Source organism: Buteo buteo, chromosome 10 (assembly GCF_964188355.1).
Source record: "Buteo buteo chromosome 10, bButBut1.hap1.1, whole genome shotgun sequence".
Classification (NCBI taxonomy): Eukaryota; Metazoa; Chordata; class Aves; order Accipitriformes; family Accipitridae; genus Buteo; species Buteo buteo.
Window position 1 is genome coordinate 33418507 of NC_134180.1, and position 22952 is coordinate 33441458.

At 45.5% G+C, this 22952-nt stretch overlaps 1 protein-coding gene across 1 annotated transcript in view; it reads right to left on the reverse strand.

Annotated features, from left to right (window-relative positions):
- Positions 1 to 235: 235 nt before the first annotated feature.
- The window catches only part of EIF2B3 (eukaryotic translation initiation factor 2B subunit gamma), a 104423-nt gene continuing 81706 nt past the window's right edge, over positions 236 to 22952 (reverse strand). The window contains exons 11-12 of the mRNA XM_075039306.1: positions 12047 to 12150; positions 236 to 452 (exon numbers count right to left, since the gene is read on the reverse strand). Coding sequence (XP_074895407.1) covers positions 400 to 452; positions 12047 to 12150 — 157 coding nt within the window. The 3' untranslated portion in view covers positions 236 to 399. The remainder of the gene's footprint in view (positions 453 to 12046; positions 12151 to 22952) is intronic.

The window sequence follows — 22952 nt, forward strand, 5'->3', positions numbered from 1 at the left end:
CCCCCGAGCGGTTTCTCCCAGGCTCGGGGACGGTGGTGCAGGACTGCAGCGATGTGGTTTACATCGCAGGGAGGGCAGCTAAGTCATTCTTTGGAGTGGGCACAGTCTGTGTGGTCCCCGCTCTCCCTTCTGCTGGAAAAGTACAGTGCGTTCACCGGGCGTGCAGGAACCGATATTACCCTGCACAAACCCGCGTGCATCCCAATGAGGGGGGAGGGGCTGACGGACACACCGCTCTGTAAATACTTCTTTATTAAGACATAAATATAAAGCTGAACGGGAAAGGAGCAATGACAGCATAAACCGTGCCAGTACTGATCTGTACGGATGATCTTACGATGCTTGAACATCTGGTTCTGCTGCTGGCTTCCATAAAATCATCTTTAAAACCTACTCGGGTTATATCTCCATCAGCTGTTCGGTGCCCACAATGACTTCATTAACATGTTTGGCTGAAAAGAGAGAGGGAGGAAAAGAAGAGGAATTGAGTTTTGCAGCAGTGCTTCAGACCTTGCATTTTTCAAATCTGCAACTTTAAAACAAATGAGAAAAGCAGATTCTGGGGAACTCAAACACGGATTTGCTGCCTTTCTTTGGACTCCAGCGTCTCTCCGACAGCATCCCACACACACGGCAAAAGCCTAAACAACTGACTAAACATCAGGAGGTTTCTCTAATGAGAGTTTTCACATGTATGTGTCACTACTAAACAAGAGAGGCCCGATGGAAGTCACAGCTGCTACTGACAGGTGTACACCTAGGTTGAGGCAAAGAACCATCAGCATCCAACATGGAGATCTGACATAACATTAAAGATCAGTAATCCACCCTGGTCCTAAAGAGCCCTGTGTGCCCTCAAACTGCACGGAGGCTGGGGAGGAGAAGGGCTGCTCAGCACTTGGGGGCCATCACAGAGGCAGCGTGAGATCCTCTCAGCAATCCCTACTCAACCCTGGCAGCTTAAAAAGAAGGGCTTTTTTTTTTTTTAATTTAAACCTGACTTCTCCCTTCTGGATTGAGCTCTGGATGGAGCCTCTCCAAAAGTATCCACGTGAAGCAAGGTCTCTGAGCAGAGTTATCATCTCTGAGGATAACAGTGGACAGCCCTCCTCAGACTCCTGTGGAGCTAATTTGTTGGAGGTGCAATTTCTACGAGGTCACTCCTTTGCCTGTTTCCAGGAGCTCTGCACAGCCCCAGTGGACACATTAACGTGCCAGTCCCTGCCCCAGCACTGTTAAGGCACTGTACTGAATGAGCCTTCCCTTTAAAATGCAAAAGCAGCTTGTCAGGGAAGGACTGCAAAAATGTGATCTAAAGCCAAAATAATAAAAAAAACGCAACTGAAAGCCCAGTGCCTAAAAACCCCAAGCATGTGGCCTCAGAGTGTGACACAAAGCTGGTGTGCTCAAAGTGGGTGTCCTCAGGGTACCGTGGGGGGAGGCAGTGAATTTAAATTGCTCTCTGGGAGCTGGACACCTATTCAGGTGGAGCTCAGGTGGTTCGACCCATGCCCCTAGGCTCTCCATCTCCCCTTCTGCACACTAGGAATAACAATTGGCTCTGGAGCCTGGGATAAAGCATCAAGGCCTGTGAGGTGCTGCAATCCACTGATGGAGGCTCTTGTCTCCCACACCTTACACAGCAGTGGGGGTGGATAGCCAAGGATGATGGAAATAATGAGTTGTGTTTTATTTACCCACCTAAAACTCCTCCCCTCAGGGGAGTGGATTTTGCAAGACTGCTGCAAAACAACAAACATGCCACCTTTGGCTAAATGAAGAAATTCCTGGCAATCCCCAAACTGGCCGGGCCAACACCATGCTTCTCTTCATTTAAAATTCAAGACATTACCTTTGCACCATGCAAACCATTGCTCCAGAAAATGTTTGATCAAAACCTGCTCTATAAACTTCAAGGAGTTTTGGACTGTGGCAAGATAATTTCCCACTACAAGCCCGACCCCACAGCCATATGGATCCTGCTGTCTCCTCAGCCTGGGTGACAGAGTTGGGTTAGCCACGCAACTGCCTTTCAGAGACCCTTCATGGAGGCAAAAATAGGAGACCAAGGAACTGCTTCTCACCTTCAGCATCAGATCAAGTCATTTAGTTCATTGCTTAGGGTACTTAGCGACAACTGATAATTAATCCTGGAGCCTCATGCTAACATCTTGGAGCTAGAAGTTGGAATGCGGAGCCCAACCTCCAGCACTTTGGGCAGGACGAGCAGAGGTGGATGCAGTGCTCAGGAAAATGAGGGACTGACTGTTACAAGTGCCAGGTGCAAGTGTGATGTAGGTAGCACCACACAACCTCTCCAGCACAGTTCTGCCAATAGCCCCAAGTCCAGCCCTCAGCGCCTCTCTCCTCCCGTCCTGGACCCCACACAGCTTTGCCAAGGTACCTCAAATCCAACCTGCAGCACTTCTTGCTATAACATTCCTCACCCCCAACAACTTTCCCAATATATCTCAAACAGGCCCTGTAGCAACTCCTGTGACTCCATTCCTGAACCTCCTCCAAGCAGACTACCTATCATGTTGATTTCTATGATGTGAATAAGACCCTGGCTACCATCCAGTGAGAGTAATTACGTTATGCCTCTGCAGATTAAACATGCCTTCATCTAGGCTTATAAAGAGCCATGTCAATTTATGGTTCTATATATAGGTTATCTGTAGCAATACTTTTTAATAAGGAACTTCATGCTTCATTTCAGACAGCATCCTGCACTGTCCTAAATGTGCAGAGCTGGGATGGGTCCTGTCACATACTTTGTTGCAGAGGTGGTACCAACTATTTGTATTTTGCACTGACATGCTTGTAGATGCCTTATGCTGTCTTGCATTTTACACCTGATGAGTTCAAAATGCTTTTCAGGAGTGGGCAAATAAGAGCATTCCCATTTCACAGATGGGGAAACTAAGGCAGCAGTGAGTTTAGAGAGTTGAAGTAGCCAAAGCCACACGGGATATCAGCGCACGCATTCCCTCGTCTCCCATTCCTCTGTCTGTTTCATCTCCTCCTTGATTGGTGTGGCCCAGATTCCCCGAAGCCTGCCCAGTATGTCACTGCTACCTCAGAGACTCACATGAAATCACCAAACTCACTTCTCCTTGTACAGGCTAAAAGAAAACACATGAATGTGCCTGCCTCAAATCCGCAAGAAAATTTTTAAGCGATAAAGGGAATGGTTTTGCTAGAAACAAAGCCCGATTCCACACCCCGAGGGGATGCGATAGGCAGATAAGGATTCACCCTGCTTCCCTCTTCCCTTCCCAAAGCCCTCCTTGCAGAGGGAAGGGAATTCAGACTCCACTGTGTGTGCCAGAGAGCAGAGCTGCGGATAGCGTTTCATTATCAGCCGCGGCTGCCAGTTGCCAGTGGCTCTGGCTGGTACCAGCAAGCTCAGCTCATGCAGAAACTCTGCCTGAAACTCTGGGGGAGGAGGGGGAAGTACCTCACATGCTTAGCTGTTCAGCTCCCTTCTCCTTCCCCAGCTCCCCATTAGGGATTTCTTACCAGGCTGCCTTTTATCTGACACTGGCAGGGTTACAGATGCATTCAGCCCACAGAGAATGAAGAGGGATTAGAGAAAGGACTTTCAGAAAGCCTTAGAGTTGGACTCTGCAACCTTAAATCATGTTCAACTAGATCTTCTCAGATTGGGAGCATCTGGTGCTAAGGAAATCCAGAGCTGATCAACACATTCAACCTCCTGATTAGCACTTTGCTTCAACTTGCTGACGCAGCCCAGCCCAAAGTCAGCCTGGGTGCTTGAACCGCGCGTCCACGGAGACTTTACCAAGTGTAAATCAAAAACCTGTCACTCGTTATATATGCGTTCCTGCTTTGGAAGACATTTGTTTACACATACTGCACACTAGCCCCTTAAAAACACACGCACAAGGCAAGGCAAGCTAGAGAGCTGGGGAGCTGGGCAGCTTTTGGTGCTTGGCTAAAAACAAATTGTAATGCAAATAAACAGAGGGGCGGAAATGACTGTGCAGCCCAGCACAAACCCCACCAGCAGGCCGGGGACCCAGCGCTCCCCAGCCTTCCTGGCAGGTTCCTGCCAAGCTGCTCACTGCTCACAGAAAGGGGATGCCGGAGCATTCCTTTAAAAGCCATGTGAAAGCATCTCCTTGTTGTTTGCTCAATTAGCCCCAGACAGATTGCTGCTGCTGCTGCTGGTGGCAACGCTGGGTTGTAAAGGAGGAGGGGAAGGAGGGGAAAGGGAGGAAAAAAAAAAGAGAGAGGAAAAAAAAAGGGTTAGGGCCTAGGCCCAGGACCACCACGAAGTTCCAGCCCTCAGGGGCTCCAGAAAACGTTCAGTTTACTCACTCAATTACATACACTGTTTTATAAACCCTTTAAAATAAAATAGAAAACAGTCCCTGGCACAGAATTACTGCTCTATTATACAGCAGTGATGAAAGCCACTGCTGTGTATTTGCTCTCTTTAAAGCAAGAGATAGTTTAACTTAAAAAACTAGGCGGGGGGGAGGGGTGGCTGCACAAACGCATGCACGAAAACACGCTGTGGGTGGTTCCTACCACATTCACCCAGGACAGAAAGGATCAGAGAGTGGGAGAGAAGAGCAACTTGTCTCTGCAGTGATGGTTGGCCCTGGAAAAGCAGCCAGGTTGGGGGGGGGGAAGAGGAACTAAAGGGGCTTAAGGGGATGGGAAGCAGCTGAAGCTTGACTTTGGGAGGCTGGAGGGTGTTTTAAATTACATGTAGGGATAAAGAAGGGAAGCAGGTGATGGGGGCTGATTTGTTTGTGTTTACAGAGCAGCGGGGCTTTCCAGTCAAGGCCTGCTCTCTCCCCAGCCACCCTTTACTTAGGCGATTGCTGGAGATCAGGGGTGACCACGCTGTGGCCCCAAAGGCCAGGAATGTCTCGCAGATTCCTCCCAAGTGCCACATCAGCCCCGCTATGCAGCCGTCAGCCGAGCCTGCGGGTCCCTGGAGCGATGCTCCCCAGGAGCTGGGTGCCCCAGCTGCTCCCAGGGGTGGGATGTGCAACTCACCCCAGGGGCACAGGGAATGGGGCTGGTGGTAGCTTCAGGCAGATCAGCTCCAGCCCACAGCTGGGGTCTCCAGCCCACCGAACGGGTGGGCAGTGTAGGTCTCACTCCTGCCTCACACCTATTCCCAGCAACCACCAGTGCACAGTGCCGGTGCTCACCTGGTTCAGCTGAGGCTTTTCTCGTAGTTCAACCAGTATTGGCCCCTTCGCCCTCAAACCCATCTGGGGAATAGACATGTCTTCGAAGCATAAAGGTAAAGGCAACACTGAATTCAGTGCCTGAAGAGAGATGAATTTACTGTGGCTTGAAGCAGATGGCTCGGGGGAGTGAAGGAACTGGAAAGAGGTGTATAGGAAAGTCATCAGTCAGGGTCTTAGGAGAAAGGTTAGTCAAGGGAAAAGGAGACCAAGAACTGGGGATGTGCATAAGATAGCAAGTTCCTTGGGGAGGGTGACACACATTTGGAGTCCTAGTACTTGGGGCAGAGTCCTAGCAAAGTGTTTAAGAAAGGGACTGGATTGTACAGATTGATGTGCTCCCATGGGGTATCACCACCTCACAGCAAATGCAAGCAGGGATCTCAGAAACATCAGTCTGAAAGACTCTGTCCACACTTCCTGCTAAGATGGCAGAGATGCCATAGTTGCCTGGACACTGTTGCCTGCTGCACTGGATACAAGTAGACGTTCCTTTCTCAGCATCCATTGAGGTGTTCTTCCTGGCTCTTTCACGTGGCTGAGCTCTAGCAGAGCACAAGTGGTTATTTTCTCTGCGTGGAGCATGTAAAAATATTTCTACAAGGTTACAAACTGCTGCCTTATGGGTAGACTTCACAATCAACATGCTGCGAATGTGGCAGCTCATTGAACCCACTCACTGAGGAAGCCTGAACTTCCCTGGCCGGGAATGACAGTATGCACAAGTGTGACAGTCCCCAGTGGCAGAGGGGAGGACAAAGCATCGCTGGATGGGATATTCTAGGGAAGTTTCATGCCACTGCTAAGGCCAGAACTCATAAACCATTTTTATACAACTTGGAAAAGAGGCTTATTAGGATCAGTTAGAAATGTAGTCACTGCATAGTCACTGAAACAAAAATGACAACTATTTAAGACATGCCTGTTTTACCTGAGAACTAATATCTTTGTCAGGGACACTCAGTAGTTAAACTACTTCAGGGAATAAATCATGTGGACCTCTCCGTTGTGCTGTGAATTTGCACCATTCCTACATCATCTCCAGCTCATCTTGCACCCCAGTGCACAATATACATGTGTTCACTGTTTAGTCTGTGTCTGTTCTTCGTGAGCTTTCGTAACTCCCATCTGCACTGCAGCATGCTTTCTGATCCCGACCTTGTGTCGTGCTAAGTGTTTTCAGTTCCTGAAGGCTTCACCAGGAGGTACTCAGCATCTTGCAAGAGCAGATGCTCGCCCCTACTTGAATGCAGCAAGAGCATCAGAAAGTCCCTCAGTTCCTTCCTGTCCCTATCCTGCTAAATCTTGGCTGGGGCAAAGCATCCTCACAAGCAGTCACCCATTCATATGTGGAGGTTTCATAAACTGTACCTGCCTTCAGAGGATGACTTTAGAGAAAAATGTGCTCTTTGGCCCTCATTAAAATAAAACAATCTTACTCTGTTTCATTGAGAAGTCGTAGCACTCCAGGCTTGGAACAGGACTTGGAAAATGATTGGAAATGGGAGCCAGTCCTTACTGGATATGTGCCTTTTTCTGTTCTTGTGAGAAACCACACAGTTTTGGCTATGTGATAAGCCTCTGGAAAAAAAAATCTCAGTTTGCACATGTTCTCAGGAGGGCAGCTAAAAGCTCCAGAGACTCTGTCTGCAGTAAGCATTCTCAACCATGGAAGCGCAGGAGGAAGGCAGGGCTTCCTCCATGCTTGTATCCCTGCTCTATGGACCAGTGCAGCACTCCACACAGAACTGTTTCCCTCCTGTGCCCCGGATGATCCTGCCTGGGCATGACGGCAGTACGGAAGGGGATGCAGTCTGACTCAAAGCAGTCAGGTAGTGAGTGCCAGATGGGAAATGGAGCATGGGACTGTTAGGCAAGGGGACTGGAAATAGCAGCTACGGTCACACCAGAGAAGGAGTCAGGTGGGTGTCTGGGAATAACCAAGTAAGAGAGAAGAACAAGAATCTCCATGAGAGAAAGACTAGAGGAAAAAACCAAAGAGAAGGCTAGGAATGGTATGAGTCTGGTCCTGGGACAAAGCCATAGCGGGGAGCTGTGAAGCAGGAATCAGGATCAGGTAGGACACAGGTGATGTAGTTGGGGCCCAATGGCTGATGCTGGGGGCAGGTGCAGTAAAGCCTATAGTAACTACAGCCTTCTGCTCCCAGCACCAGGAGTGGATCTCAGGGCTGCTGACACCCATGGGCATCCGTGAAACCTCCTGGCAAAGAGTTTCTCTTGTCCCATTGCAGATCCAGCTCCCCTTAAGGAAGATGACCCACTACTATCAGTTCCCATCAGCTGAAGCAGCAGAAAGCTGTACAATGGAGTTCAAGTTTCTGACACTGCTAATGATCCATGCAAGGGCCAGCATCATCCCATATAGTAAAACTCATTTTTTTTCAGTGGACTGAACCTTCCCTCCCAACATTTACAAAGGAAATGCTAAGGCTAAAATGTCAAGTCTGTAATAGCTAGGAAATGCCACATGTAACATGCAACTTCAGCACTTAAGCTGGCCAGTCCAAATGAATGGGCACATGATTGGAATCTCCCTGTCTCTCAGATCTCTGTGAAACAGGAGGAAAAACCAACCATGTTCATACTGCAGGAGGCAAAAATGAGGTTGTTAACACTTGTGAAGCATTAAGATGACAAACGTTGCAGAAAAGCCATAGGAAGGAAGGACCTTGTCTCTTCCATAGTGTACAGTAATTAAGGTTTCAGACACAAACTGAAAAAAGATAGGAAAATGAGGAATATGGAAAACCCCCGCATTCAGCTAGCAGTCCTCATTCTGGGTGTTGACTGTGTCAGGGCACCAAGGAAAATAAAAATATAAGGTGGCATAAAAACTGCACAGGAACAAGCACAGTGAAGTTTTAATCTACAGTCTGATCATGAAGGTACTGCTACTACTAAATATGTACCAGGATACCAAGCTAAGATTACATCAGCATCCTGATGTAACGCTCTTTTTGGGTGTGCAATGATTCAAGCTGTCCCCAAACAACATAATTCCCAATGCACATAAAACATCCTTGCCCCAATGTCAACAGAGATGAAGGCAAGGGATAAGGTGGTGAGTTTTATCTCAATTTTGCTAGTTCTGTCCTATGTGTGTGTCTTTACCATCTCTGTTCTTGGTGTTGCTTTGAAGAAAGGTTAGGCCGCTTTACTGTGTATGCCTCTTCCTGGCTAACCTATACCAGATGTATAATGTACTCCCTGCTGAATCTGGCCTAGAGACTCCTTTGGGAGTAGTCACTGACTCTGGGGCTCATCTGACTCCTCGACTGGCCCATCACCAGCACTCCCTCTCTCTAGTCCTGCTTCAATAACTGCATGCTGCTTTTGAGCTCCTCTTTAAAAATAGGTTCATCAAAAAGGCTGGAGCATGATCCTAATAACTGTCTTCAAAACAGTGATTGAATGCTCTGTGCAATTAAGTTCTTTCAGAACTGCTGCCTGCCATTTCCTATCCCTTTAATAATTACCTCCTTTTTCTTAGGTACCAACATGTTTTTCAAACTGCTACCTGCGTGAGGTAGCTTTCACAAAGCCCATCTGTTAATTCTCTGCTAGCAAATTCCTTAAATTAAAGTATCAAAGAGGAAGGGAAGTGGATGCTTCCTAAGCATGGTAATAAAAGCAGTAGGAAGAGAACAGTATGGCTCTCAGGAGGCATGGCTTGCAAATTCAGAAGTTTAATAAAGCTCCATACCTTGACTTTAACAGAGGCACTTAAAAGTACCATCTCTGGCCAGTGCTGTGATAAGGCTGAAGTCAACACAGGACTGGGACATCATTGCTGACAGTTACCTGCCCCCTCCTGTGTCCCTAACTTTCTTTTCAGTTTGAAAGTACTAGGCTGCATCTGATCTACCCCAGTAACCAGTGTTGGAGTGTTCCCTCTATTTAGGTGTCCAGAGCTTTGCCAAGCCCATTATTAAGTGATGAGGTCTCCCACCATGTCCCCAGGGAGATTATCCCACAGCCTACCAGACCACATCGTTAGGAAAATGTTCCAGATAGCCAACCTAAATTGTGTTTAATTCAATCCCATTACTCCCAGCTGTACCATTTGGACCACCCTAAATATGCCCATATTATTCCGCAGAAGGAAAAGGATGAGAGCTGGTTTGAGTTACGTTTGTCTATCATTTGTGGTAGCTGTTCTCCTGCCATCCTCCTTGCATGAGACTGGAGTTCATTTTATGAAAGGAGGTCAGTGCACCACTGGCTCAAAGAGCTCTTGTACCCTGAGCTGCCTGGGCAGCGTGGCCAGGACTCATCTAGCAGAGCAGGGAGCACACAGCCAGTTATGCAGCAAAGTCAACTGTGGGATTTGCTTGGGGCTGTGTAGGATGATTCAGGGATATTTCTACCTTTGATGAATCCTGGCTGATGCTTTGGAATAAGGGACTGCTGTATTTTTTTTAATGTTTCTGGGAAGGTGTATGCAGCTTTGCTGAGGAGGTTTCTAGCATGTAACTCCCAGACTAGGGTCAAGAGCCAGCTGCTACCACTTACGTCTGCTGAAGTGTGATCAGCTTGCAACAAAAGGTGGCTTCAACCCAAGAGAACTAGTTTTTTTTCTAACCTGGCCATGGAAGCTTGAGTCTGAAGAAGGAAAAGTTACCAAACAGAACAACACAGCCAAAGCGTTGATGAAAGGGGGAATATGGAAGCAGACTTACAGGGCCACACCAAAAGCTTGGCACAAGATACAGGAAGTCTTGGGCAGGGGAAAGGAAGTCATGGCATGCTTTCACAGCAAAAAAGAGAGGGGCCAGTTTACTACGGGACCAGCCAAGGTCAGAAGAGACATGCTGGGCTGGAAAGACTCCACAGTTCAGGAAATAAGTCATGAACTTCACAGACAGATCCCAGACCACTGAAGAGAACCTGACCCCCAGCCTAAAGAAATTCCAAAATGGTTAGGAAACTGAGGCAGGGAAATGAACTGAGGCTTTATTATTTTTTCTTGCTCAGCATAATGGTGTATTCATAATCTACCTGAATGTGTCTTTGCTAACATCAATCATACGTTTCTGAACAGTTTAACTAGAGGGCCCACAGACTCATTAAGAAGTGGGTTTAAGCTTTGGAGAGGTGAGCAGTAGACTCTACAAGAATAGGCAAATGAACCACAGGTTACAGCTCCATTACTCTCCCTGCAAATACATCTACAGACCCTGAGAAATACTCAGACAAGGATGACAAGGACAATCAAGAAGAAAGAACGGGTTCCATACTAAAATCAACCAGACTAGGATCTGAACCCTGTAAGAGACTACTGAAGCAGATGTCAGCGAGGTCAAAGGGTGATATTTCTGTTTGATATAATCTACTAAAGAAATCAAACATATTCCTAGTTCCTAAAATATTAGCTAAATCTACACCCCACCTCCTTATAGTTCATGCTGCAGGTTAACAGCCAAACGTGACCTGATTCAGTTCTCCTAGTGATTCATGCAGACGTGTAGATGTGGCACTTAGGGACGTGGTTTAGTGGTGGACTTGGCAGTGCTAGGTTAAACAGTTGGACTCGATGATCTTAAAGGTCTTTTCCAACCTAAATGATTCTATGATTCTATGCTCAGGGAAGGACATCACGAATAGCGCAGATCTTCAGTGATAGGGGGGCAATGAACCCTGCAAGGGCCACTGATTCAGACTGATGTGACGGGCAAAGCCATGAGCAGGCACAGACTCTGGCATGCAGGGACCAAGTGCACAGTGCACAAAACACTCACTGGGTGTTTCCTGCAGTATCGGAGACCTGTGACTGCAAGATCAATACTTTGTTTTCATGAGTCTTTTTTACTTTTAGTTTCAATTTAAAGGAAAATTTGTCCATATGCATAGCTGACAATAGGTTATGCTATACTATGTTAAGTGCAAATCCTGCTCTGTATCAGGACACTTACAACTGGGAATCCACCCATAAAGACAAAGCCAGCAAACAAATCCTGATCTGACTAAATAACTTCACATGGAGCCTGCAAAGGAACTCACTTTTGTCCTCGGTCCACACCCTAGAGCAGGGATCTGCCAAACCCCAACTATAAATATTCATTAAAAAGCCCTCTGCTTGGGATGCAGTCACTGAGACAGCCATTTCCTGCCCATTATCTCTTAGGGCAGGAAATCAACAGTTCCACTCAGGCGGTTACCACCGAGCCCTCACCATGCACACTTCTACTGGATGGCTTAACTTTGCCCAAATGAGGGCCATGTAGTTGTAACCTCTCTGAAGCCCAAAAATAGGATTTCATAGCAGTAAAGCAGATCTGAAGGTAGCTGCCCTTGTATATAGTACTGAGCAAAGCAGCTCCTAGTACGATAATCCACCTCGAGCTTTTGCTTGGAGCAAGGTGAATGGGAGCACGCTGGCACCGTGGGTTGGTAGCATCTACAAAGAGAAGGATGTCTGCATGATCAATAATTTGACTGCATCACCCCTGACACTGACAAAGATTACTAGTCAAAATAATGGCTCCTTCTGCTGAGGACAACTTCAGGCTGACCTAATTGTGGTCTCTGGGAAAAGACTGTCTCAGCACCCAATCTTGTTCTTTATAACAACAACAACAGAGTTTTTCTGCCAACTTCAGAGGAGCAAGTCCCTGAACTATTCTTATGCCAAGAAGCTGTACTTTCCATGAAAAACAAATCCTAGTATTATAGGACACCACACTGTAGAACTACCACGGTTTACTGGCACTTCATGAAGAAGCAGGAGTAAAATCTTGAGGAAGAAATTCTGAAAATTATTACAAATGCACTGTAAATACAGGTCCTCTACTTACCTTTGGTTTCCAGCCTCTGATCGCTTCCAATCAAACAGTCTTTGATGTCTGCACCCTTCTCTATCACAGCGTTATGACAAATAACACTGCCCTGAAGACAGCACCTACAACGTAAACACAAAGTAAAGCAAGAAAATAATTTAAAATGACAGGTACAAAACAGAGGTATCCACCAGAATATCTAATGAGCCTGTTCTGCTCTTTTCTCAAAAACTCCACTATTTTTCTCCCGATCCTCACACCCTGTTGCTGGAAAAACTGAAATGCCAGCTGTCAGAATGGGTTTTCAAAAAAGGGTTTCCAGTTTTACCTCCTGTTAGAACAGCTTTCCTCCACATTTCCTTAACAGAATAAATACTGCCAGAGGATTTCATAGACAGGACACTGGCCTGGGACTTGGGACCTGGATCAAGTCTTGTATTTTCCACAGACAGTCTGGGTAACTGCAGGGGTGGCTTCTCTGCTCAGCTCCCCAGTTAAAAAGAGGAGCAACAGCCCAGTCTTTCCCTGTAAATTTTGCTGAGAAGTTTCATACGTTCCGGCTTGCCAGGCACTAAGAAAGGGTGGCAAGAAGAGGCAGATCAATACCTCAGCTGGTTGGCTTTGTTCATGTTACGTTCAAGCACCCAAACATGATTACTCTACAGTACTAAACCAATGAAACCCACACTGGACCTGCTCTGCCTGTCTTGGGTAACGTCACACTCACGTAGCCTTTGACATCACGAAGTCTGAAATGCTACATAGGATGGAACTTTAGCAAAAGCCACCTTCTTCCAAAATGTGTCTGAATCTGTGATAACCAGCTTTCAAATCTGCTGATCTGATTGTCCAGATAGGAAAGAAGTTCAAAGTCCAAGTGCTGGCTTCGTAACTCCTCTGCTGAGAGATGCTGAGTGACTTACTGCATTGGTCTAAGCCCCTCTGTGCAGTAAAATGGAAGTTGTGAATCTTTACTAATACCCGTGATGTGTCCTGAAATGCTGTTCACTTAGCATCATGAGTAGTGCTATATGGTATTAAATGTAATTTCTTTCAAAGCCACAGAGAAAAAAACAGCTACGATGCAAATTATTTGTTTCCTTATTTTCACATGTGCAAAGATAGGTAGAAGTCATTGAAGGACAGAAAAATTTGAAGGTGCCCAGCTAAGAAATATCTAAAAATACAAAGTCTAACACCCACCTAAACCAACTGATTGGGAGGAAGGTATAAGTGAGATATATGTAACCCCAGAGAGATGCAGGTAATCTGCTCCCCCATATTAATCCTGCTGTGAACCATGGCATTTCATATCTTCTCCCCAGTACTTCTGTTAATATTAATTACAACAATTGTGGATATTCTTGCTATCCTCAGTCGAACAGCTGATCACTGTCTGAGGTTTTTGGCTTCAGTGACTTTCTGCATGACAAGTTTCACAGTTGAAGGACCTGCAGCCATTCCGCACCTCGGTCACAGGCGTCACCACTACTCATTGCACTAGTGAAACACAGCTGCACTGCACCATCCGGCTGGCTTATGGTCAGAATTGTTACCCTGGAGTCTGAACGAACAGCATAGAGGGGTTTTGGTATCAGGTCAAAGCCCTGAGCCTCCATTCTGTATTGAATGGAGAGCTAGCCAGCCATGGTCCTTAGGAGAAGACAGAAACATCAATCCTCACTCCAGTCTGCCGATCCTAAAATTAATTCCTAGTATTTTCCTGCTCACACATCACTATTATCTAGTACACAGTATACAGAATTTGCCATTAAACATATTACAATTCTGTTGCTTGTATGAGCGCAGAAACCATCTGCCCCACAAAACCAGCATTAATTCTGCAGGAGTAAAAGCAATAAAACCGGACCTCAGCCGTAGTGGTTAGCAGTTACGACCCCCCTTGAACAGACTGTCCCCTCTGAACAATTATTCTTTTAACTTGCTTAAACTCCCCCTCCTCTGACCTATAAGGAGGCAATATGAGCAATTATGCTACAAGTAACCAGCTCAGGTTGCCTTGGCAAGGTTTTTACTAACATGTTAATAAGATAAAAAGCGGCAAAGATACACAGCAGACCCCTGCCTGCCTTTGCTCTCACACTGTCACGATCTGCTTCCTTTCCAATAGCTTTGTGTGTCCGTGCAGCGGCTCAGGACATCATCTTGCACAACAGCAGTCACTAAGAGCGAGAGCAACTCTGCATTTGCAGCCGGGCTAGGCAATGAATCAGTGGAGGAAGGACTGCCCACCGCTGCCATCCTGACTTGGCTTTCAACAGGACTAGTGAAGGTGATGGGAGAAGTTGCGCATTTCCCACTGAAATGGCTCCCATCCAAAATGCACACTCCAAAATACCTCCCCCTCCATCGCTTCGAGCCAGTCAGATGAGAGCCTTCCCCTGCAAACTTTTAGGTTCCCACCATCTATCACTTCTGAGCACGAGAGCAGCCGTGAATACACTACACCTCTCGGCATTATCGTCCCACAGGAGGGTATTCCCCAACAGAGAGGGGATTTAAGCTGTCGGTCTGGAGTTCAGGCTGGAGAATACTGGATGTGTGTTCAGAGCCTACTTGGGGATAGTTTTTCAACTCCCAGAGAAAGAATAGCATTGTAAGCAAGAAAATGCTGATGACATTAACATCAAAGATAAGGGGGGTTCCTGCCAAACCATTTGTTGGGAGGGACAGGCCAGGGAACCAAGATGAACTTGTTTGTGCCAGGTGCTCACAAACCAACCCTTCCCTGGTGCCAGGGTAAAACAAAACCCAAGAACTCCGCCACCCCAGGAGTTTCTTAAAACTTATAAACCCAACCAACTGCAGAAGTTTTGAAAAACCATACTCAATGCTCAGATTACCCCAATCACACAAACCAGCAGCGAATCCGGCTTTTATTGCTCAAGTGGAACAAAACTTCAAGAGATAAAAACACAATTTGTGGGTGTTCCCTTCACCCGCTGACAGATGTAACACAGCTATTTTGAAACCACTTGTAAATGCCTTTTAAAAAAAAAAACCTATGTTATAAAGCCTGCCAAGAGAAGTATTTTGTGTGTTTATTTAATTCTTACTATTTTTTTAAGTTGAAGAGTAAGGAATAAACTTTTATTCTCTTACAGGGTAAATATCACATCTCAGGGCACTCTGCTGTATTCTCCTTGGCTAAACAGCCGCTGCGGTTCCTGCCTTGCTTGACAATTAGGTGCTATTAGTCCTCAAAGGTGCTCTGACAGCATCCAGCTTCATCAACACCGTTGTGTGTGCGCATACATGCACATTTGATGTACTGGTTTATAATGCAAACCATATTTATTTTTTTTCCCCCGAAAATGTAGTATATTTTTAAACTTTTCAGCACGGTGAAAACGGATATCTTCTGACCTTAAAATCCAAAGAGCATGTTCAAACCCACAAGAGGAACTAATTTGGGGCATTTGATTTATGGCTGAAATTTCAATTTGAATTTGTTTTAAGTGTAATCACAAACTGAAAGTCTGGCAGCTGGGTGTTTTTCAGAAAATAAATAAAAATATTCAGTGTGCGTCTGCATTCTAGAGAGAGCATTTTACAAGCCCAGTCCTGTAGTGGGAACAGATGTAGCTAAGACATTAATTTGTTGTACAGGTACAACGTGCGAATGGAAGCATACGAGAGAGAGTGTGCGTGTACGTCTGTGTCTGTGCACGCGTGCATGTGTGTATGTTACGTGCCTGTATCTGAGAGACAGAGAGGCTGACTTCAGGGTGTTTTTTTTTGAAAGTGAGAGAACAAGAGCAAAAGGAGTAGTGGCCAAGGAGGCATGGGGGGATTACAAGGATTTAGGTCTTTAAACTGCAGACCACCTAACAAGATCACTCTGAAATGCCACTAATTTCAGTTAAGGCCACAGACCTCCCTTCCTCTGCCCTCCCTCTCTCCCCCATTGTAAACAACTAATCCCAGCAGAAAACAACAGAGAGCAAAATGTACACACATTCTGCAACATTCCAGGTCCTTCTTTATCTTTTATTTATTTTTCTAAAAGGTCAGCGTATGTATGGAGGGAGGGGGGAGGGGAAGAAAGCCAAAAAACCTCAAGTCCATCTCTTGTGTGGGCTTGAAGGAAGCTGGGAGAAAGCAAAGTCCAAGAGCATACAATATGGAGCTTTTATAGCATAGCAATTCCTGGACTCAGCTTACTTTCCCCTCCCTCTATTTGTGGCAAAGTCACATAGCTTTAAACCAAAGGACAGGGTGGTCGATTACATCTGAAAGAAATGTAAAGAATTGAGAAAGAATTCCATCTCCTGTCGAAATTATAAATAAGGAAGTATTAGTCCCAGAGACAGGCTGATTTACGCAGCCCTGGAACTGCTGACTTTCAGCCTGAGTATCAGTCTATAAATCAAACTCTTAAATCAAGTGTGTCAATTGCTGCAGCACTGCGATACTTAGGAAAAGCAAGGCACCTACCACTGAAAGCAGGAAGATTGCCAGGGGACTGAGGTGCCGTACCCTTCTTAATTTTCTAAAGTGTAAATCTGAGATCAAACATCCTTGGGGGGAATGGGAAATCAAAATACGCAGCGCTCAGCACATCGGGAGCAGGCTGCAGGAGTCCAAGACACAACCCCCTAATTACAGGCTACCCACTGATTATTTAGGACTCTGTGATTAAAGTGATGAACGCTCCTGGGAGAAAGGGGCTTAAGTAACTGAGGTCAAGACCTCAACTGCAGCTCTCACCCTAGTTGTGCAAGCTTAGGAAGGTATGAATGTCACAGGTTTGCCTTACAGCAAATCTCCTGAAATGCCAATGGAAGTTATCCAGGTCTGCTAGTTTAATCCAATTGTGCCAAAAACCCAACATAATCTCTGTTGGGCAGCAAAGCAAATGAGGTGTCTAAAATGCAACGCTTAAAACTATACACTCACGAGGAAGAAAGAGCCTGGAGCACAAAGCTTAGGACAGCCTGTTGGTACTGCTCCGCCATGCCAAGAAGTTGGGTCTCTTGCTCCTCCAGATGAGCTATGAAACGGAAAGACTGATTCAGGAGTTAAAAGCAAAGGGTGACATGCCTCGGCAACTACTTTGCTGACTGAGGGGTAACAGCTGTGGATTCCCCTGGGAGCAACGTCCCATTCTGCCCTGACCGAGAAGATAACAGCCACAAGAGGCACCTTAGTAACACTGAGAGGTGGCAAGGAGGTGGGTAGAGCTCTAAAACCTACCAGCAACCCCTCAAGGAATCCCCCATTAGCCGGTGAGTCGGTGGCTGGGACACATAATCACAGGGGTGAGGCACAAAGACCATGGGAAAATAGGGAAGAGGCAAAAACACTACTAGGAAACTTGAGAACCCGAAATGTTGCCTTCACCAACACACTTTACAGACCAATACATTTTTACACCAACACGCTTTTACACACTAACAAACTGAGGGCACTGTGAATCTCATGTTATATGCTCAAGTAAATACCAAAGACTACAATAGATGCCAGCAGTACGTGCTATAATTTATAGATACATTTCAAAGCAAGCATTCTTAAGTGAATTTAGGCTTTGATCTTCTGTTTTTCCCCTTGGGGGTAACAAAATCATTCTACCAACCCCCCTAAATTCTTCACCCATCTCTGAGGGTGTTTTCACTAAGGAACTTGTTTCATGTCTCTCTTCTAGCCAAGCTCATCACTGTGGTATGGCTCCTTTACACTTCTTCCCCACACCCTAAACATTTTGCATTACATATTGCATATACTTGCCAGCACTCGTATTTTCCAGTGAAAGTTCAACTGACCTTAAAGGATTGCCTCAAACCTACCTTAATGTGTTTTATTAAGTGAAACTTAGGCTGCTGGGGGAGGTCGCCTGGAAGGTTGTGCCTCACCTCTGAAACTTCAGTTAAATCCAGCTGATCTTGGAACAAACAAATTGGTGGCCTTTTATGTAGCTGCAAGCTCGGTTTTGCACACTTCAGCGCAAGTATGGTGCAAGGAGTTTTACACCAGGAACCCCCCACACACAGGAAAACTGACCTCCCTCTGGATTCTCTTTTGCAGAGCGGGAGGGCCATGTCCTGCGTGATTTTACAGACACTCAGCTGATGCCCAGGAAAAGCTATCAATGTCTGTGAAGGTAACGAAGCAGAAAAATTATATGTTCACTCCCGTCTCTGGGTTTGCTTTACTTTCTCACTAGCTGGCACAGTCAGACTGAGTGGGGTACCTGGCACGCTAGAAAGTAGCTGGCACAGTAGAAATACACTTTCTCTGGGGTTTGGGTTGAGAGCAATTCTGGGTTGAGAGCTATAGCCCTCCATAGGACATTATTGGTTAAATCAGCTTCTGTATCATATGGGCTAGGTTGACAAGGAAAAGTATTTTCTAAATGTCACCCTTACAAACTGAGCCTGGCTTCATAGAGCCAAGCTGAACTTGTTCAACCCCACAGTCCCCTTAGGAACTTACGGGCACAATTCTGGCACAATCTGATAATTTCTTCCTTTTCCATACCCAGGATGGGGAAGATTTTCAAGAGCACCAGAGACACTCACACCCAGATTCCCACCAAAACCCAACAGGCATCAGTTGCTTGTGAAAAATCTCCATGCTCTTCGATTAGACCCATGTGGCTAGCAGAAGGCAGAAGCTTATTTATAGCTTTGAAGTCAGGCATAACCCTGGCCACCTGAAGAAGCATATCAGCAGAATGAGAGGAGATGTTTTAAAATGCCACTCTTCAGAGCTGATCTGTGCTTTAAGTTCCACATTTGAAGTACAAGATGTTTGGAAAATTGGGAAGAGCTCCCTGCACTATCAGGGAAACATCTGCATTTGAGATTAAAGAACAGGTGATTTATCTAAGACACATTCATGTACCAGGAAGCTAGCCAGAAGAAAACTTTTTTTTGAGGAGCTGCTAGTAATAACGGTTCAGACAACATAACAGGTACTATATGAGAAATATCCTAAATACATTAGATACAGCAGAATTTTACTTCAGTTGGAAGTAACTGAAAACTAGCCCTGCAAGTAGCTCAACTGCTTCCTGCTCCCGCTTCCTGCTCAATAGTTTCCTAGTTTGCCCTCTCTTCTTCAATTTATCTTCCTGAAAGCAAACTCCGCCAGCCAGACGTTGTCTCTACTCAGTATCTTACACAGCATATGCATTGAATTAAACCGTAGAATGAAAATTACAGTTCCTGACCAAAAATGTTTACAGTTTAAAACCAAGAGGTGTGACAGAAAGGACAGAACATAATTGCTACATAATCAAGAGAAGTAAGAGCCCTTTTTACAGGCAAGGACTACACCTAGCTTTCTTCATACATTCATGTTTATCCATATCCAAGACATACTTTATCCATATATACGCTTTGTCCATACATATTTAAGCTGAGCATGTGCTTTTTCTGAATCAAGTTCTCACTATTCACGCACTTTCTGCGATACCTATTCTAAACTCATTCTTCTTTCCCGGGCTAGCATAGGGCAGGGGGGCAATCGGTGGCGTGAGACATGTGTCCAGAAGACAACAGCCATCTTAACAAATGGTTCAAGATACAAAATGTGTGGGAATCCCAGCATAAGCAAATCTTTACTTCCAGCTTTGCAAGCTATGGTGCTGGAAACAACTTAATGTCTTCATTCCTTCTCATGAGGGAATGTACTGTAAAATATATTTTACAATTTCAACAAATGTTGCCTTGGCAATAGGATCACTCCTTTGTACTGCCATTATCCAAGGGGAAAGAGACTACTTATGCACTGAACCCCTATAAACGCTCAATTCCATCCTGGTTTTAATTAGAACTTTCTTCAAACCGCTGACTGTTTCTACATCAGGTGCTGATTTGGCACTATTGAGGAAACAACCAATAAACTTCACAATCAATCTGCAGTTAGTAGTCAATCCAGCTCGGCTTGCTTGTTGTTTTCTTCCTTTGTACATTTTCTCATAGAAAGTAGCAATAAATTGGAGACATGTGGTAAACTAGAGTAGCCTTTAACCAGTCACATACAGTCTCTCTCCAGTCCCCTCACTGAGTAACACTACAGCATCTGTGCCATCTATTTTCACACAGGTAGCCAGAACACCTTTAACAAAATCCAATACATAACTGACTGTCTTCATATGACTGAATAAGGAAGATGCTGGTTTTGGCTGACATAACATTTTTGGTGCCAGATCTTCCTCCACAAATCTGGGTACTTCAGTTCTTCATAGAGATTTTTAATCCAGCCTATTCTTTCTGCCCAGGGAGTCAGAACTGCCCAAGGTTTACCACATCTCCTTGTGGGACTTATCTAACTCTCCCTCTGTCTTCAATATTCACATCACCTCCCTGCAGTTTTAGTAACCCGCAGTGTTCGGCATCACCTCTCTTGCATTCCAAGTTCCCTGATGCTGCAATGCTCTGCAGTTTGCTGCCATCATGTGCAGCCTGACCCGAAACATATCTGCTTGTCTTTTAACCCCTTCCCTTTCCAAAAGGTAACCTTAGCGGTGTGTCGTATGGGGAATTTCAGCAGTTCTTTTTGGGTAGTATGTTTTTATGTAGTTCCAACAACACGCTGTAAGCTTTACAAACACAACAAGGAGACGAGTTTATCATTCAATAGTTCCTGCCCTTGCACGCACACACACAATAACCTCAGTCCCATCTGCAATCCCAGTCTTACAGTTCCTGAACTGAGACTGCCCACGGCATCAGGCTATCTGGCAACTGTCTGCTGGAAACTCCTTTGTGGAAGGAACCTTCTCCTTCTCCCACTGCTACTCCCAGTTTGGGATACAGCTTGAGGAGGAATCTTTTGAGACATCGCATCAAAGTGTATCTACATGACGGACACCAGGATAAAGACACTGTTGTACAGTTGAAGGGGGAGCCTTGCAGAGTTCCAGCCAGAGAACTGTTAAATGTCAGCAGTGTAAATACCAGAGGAAGGCAGTACCTGCCCGTCAGAGCTTGCAATTCCACATCCCACAAATTACACCTGTGCTGGCAAGCCCCTGTGCCACACAAAGCATCTTTGACCGGAGACTGTGAAACACTCAGGAAGAGAGATGTGTCTCTGTGCATTACAAGTGGAAACAGGGAAGCTAAAATGAACATTGGAACAGCTTCCCAAGGTGGTCAATAAACCTTGAATTGTTCCTGACTTTCAAATGAAGACTGACATCTAAAGTCAACAGCTGCTGAGTTCAACTCAGCAGGTAATGCCTAAAATTCTCTGCTCTGTGCCAGGCAGATGACCATACATTTCATTTATCTTTTCCATTGTCAAAAACCAATCATCCCCGATGAGCAGTTTTTCTGATAAAATTATAGGTGAGACAGGTTGAGCTTCCTTGGTTAGTCTGTGAAGATCTGGCACTTCCTAGCTGTGGAGGTGAAATCTTGATGCAAATCTTGGGCCGTTTGCATCTTGCTGTCACCCCCTCTGATAATCACAGCCGCCTATTTATGATTTCCATAAAAACATAATTTGAAGCAGAATGCTTTCCTGTATTTCCTTGAAAAAAGAAAATTCATTTCAGAGACTAAATCTGCCACAGAGCCCCTATGGTACTGACTACGAGCATGTCAACAAGACCACTTCAAAGCATGGCTTACTGTGGACTCGATATTTATCTGAACTCTTCATGCTTGCCTCCTCAGCTAACCTCTAAGTAGTCCAAAGATCAGATATTTTTTTCCCTACTATAGTCCCATCTATTGAATCTTTCCCAGGGAAACGTTCATTTTCAACGACCAAGGAAGAAGGATATACTGCGCACGTGACAAAATGGCCAAGCTCCTTTCAGTAAGCGTATACAATGAGATAGTTTTACTAACAAACAAGAGGTTTCGAAATCTTTATCTCCAGGGATGGAATAAAGGATTCAGCATGCTTTTCCTGTTAATATTACTTGTAATGCTCAGAGTACTTCAGCACAAGGTCCTGTATGACCAGAGCAATTAGACGTTCCTGCTGCCAGAAGCTAACAAACTAAGTAAAACTACAAGACTGGTAAAAGTAAAGCCAATGTTTGAAAAAAAACCCCAACAAACCAACCACCAACTGCCAAAACAAAAGCCAAAACAAGAACCTGAAACTAAATTAATCCATTTCTATGTCTCATTTCAAGGAAGCTAAGCGTGCCTAAGTATACCAAATGAAACACAGTTATCATGCTCAGGTCAGCATAATTTGTTGCGAGATTGTCTGCAAGCCCCAACAGCAGTAACTGCTGTCCTATGAAGAGATCAGGGTGGAGTTAGAATCAGAAAATCATAGAATCATAGAATAATTTGGGTTGGAAGGGACCTTTAAAGGTCACCTAGTCCAAACCCCCTGCAATGAGCAGGGACATCTTCAACTAGATCAGGCTGCTCAGAGCCCCATCCAACCTGACCTTGAATATTTCCAGGCATGGGGCATCTACCACCTCCCTGTGCAACCTGTTCCAGTTTTTCGCCACCCTCATTGTAAAGAATTTCTTCCTTGTATCTAGTCTAAATCTACCCTCTTTTAGTTTAAAACCATTACCCCTTGTCCTATCACAACAGGTCCTGCTAAAACGTTTGTCCCCATCTTTCTTATAAGCCCCCTTTAAGTAGTGAAAGGCTGCAATAAGGTCTCCCCAGAGCCTTCTCTTCTCCAGGCTGAACAACCCCAACTCTCAGCCTTTCTTCCCTTCCATCCCTCTGATCATTTTTGTGGCCCTCCTCTGGACCTGCTCCAACAGGTCCATGTCCTTCTTATGTGGGGGGCCCCAGAGCTGAATGCAGTACTCCAGGTGGGGTCTCATGAGAGAGGAGTAGAGGGGGAGAATCACCTCCCTCGACCTGCTGGCCACGCTCCTTTTTATGCAGCCCAGGATACCGTTGGCATTCTGGGCCACGAGCACACATTGCCGGCTCATGTCCAGCTTTTCATCTACCAGTACCCCAAG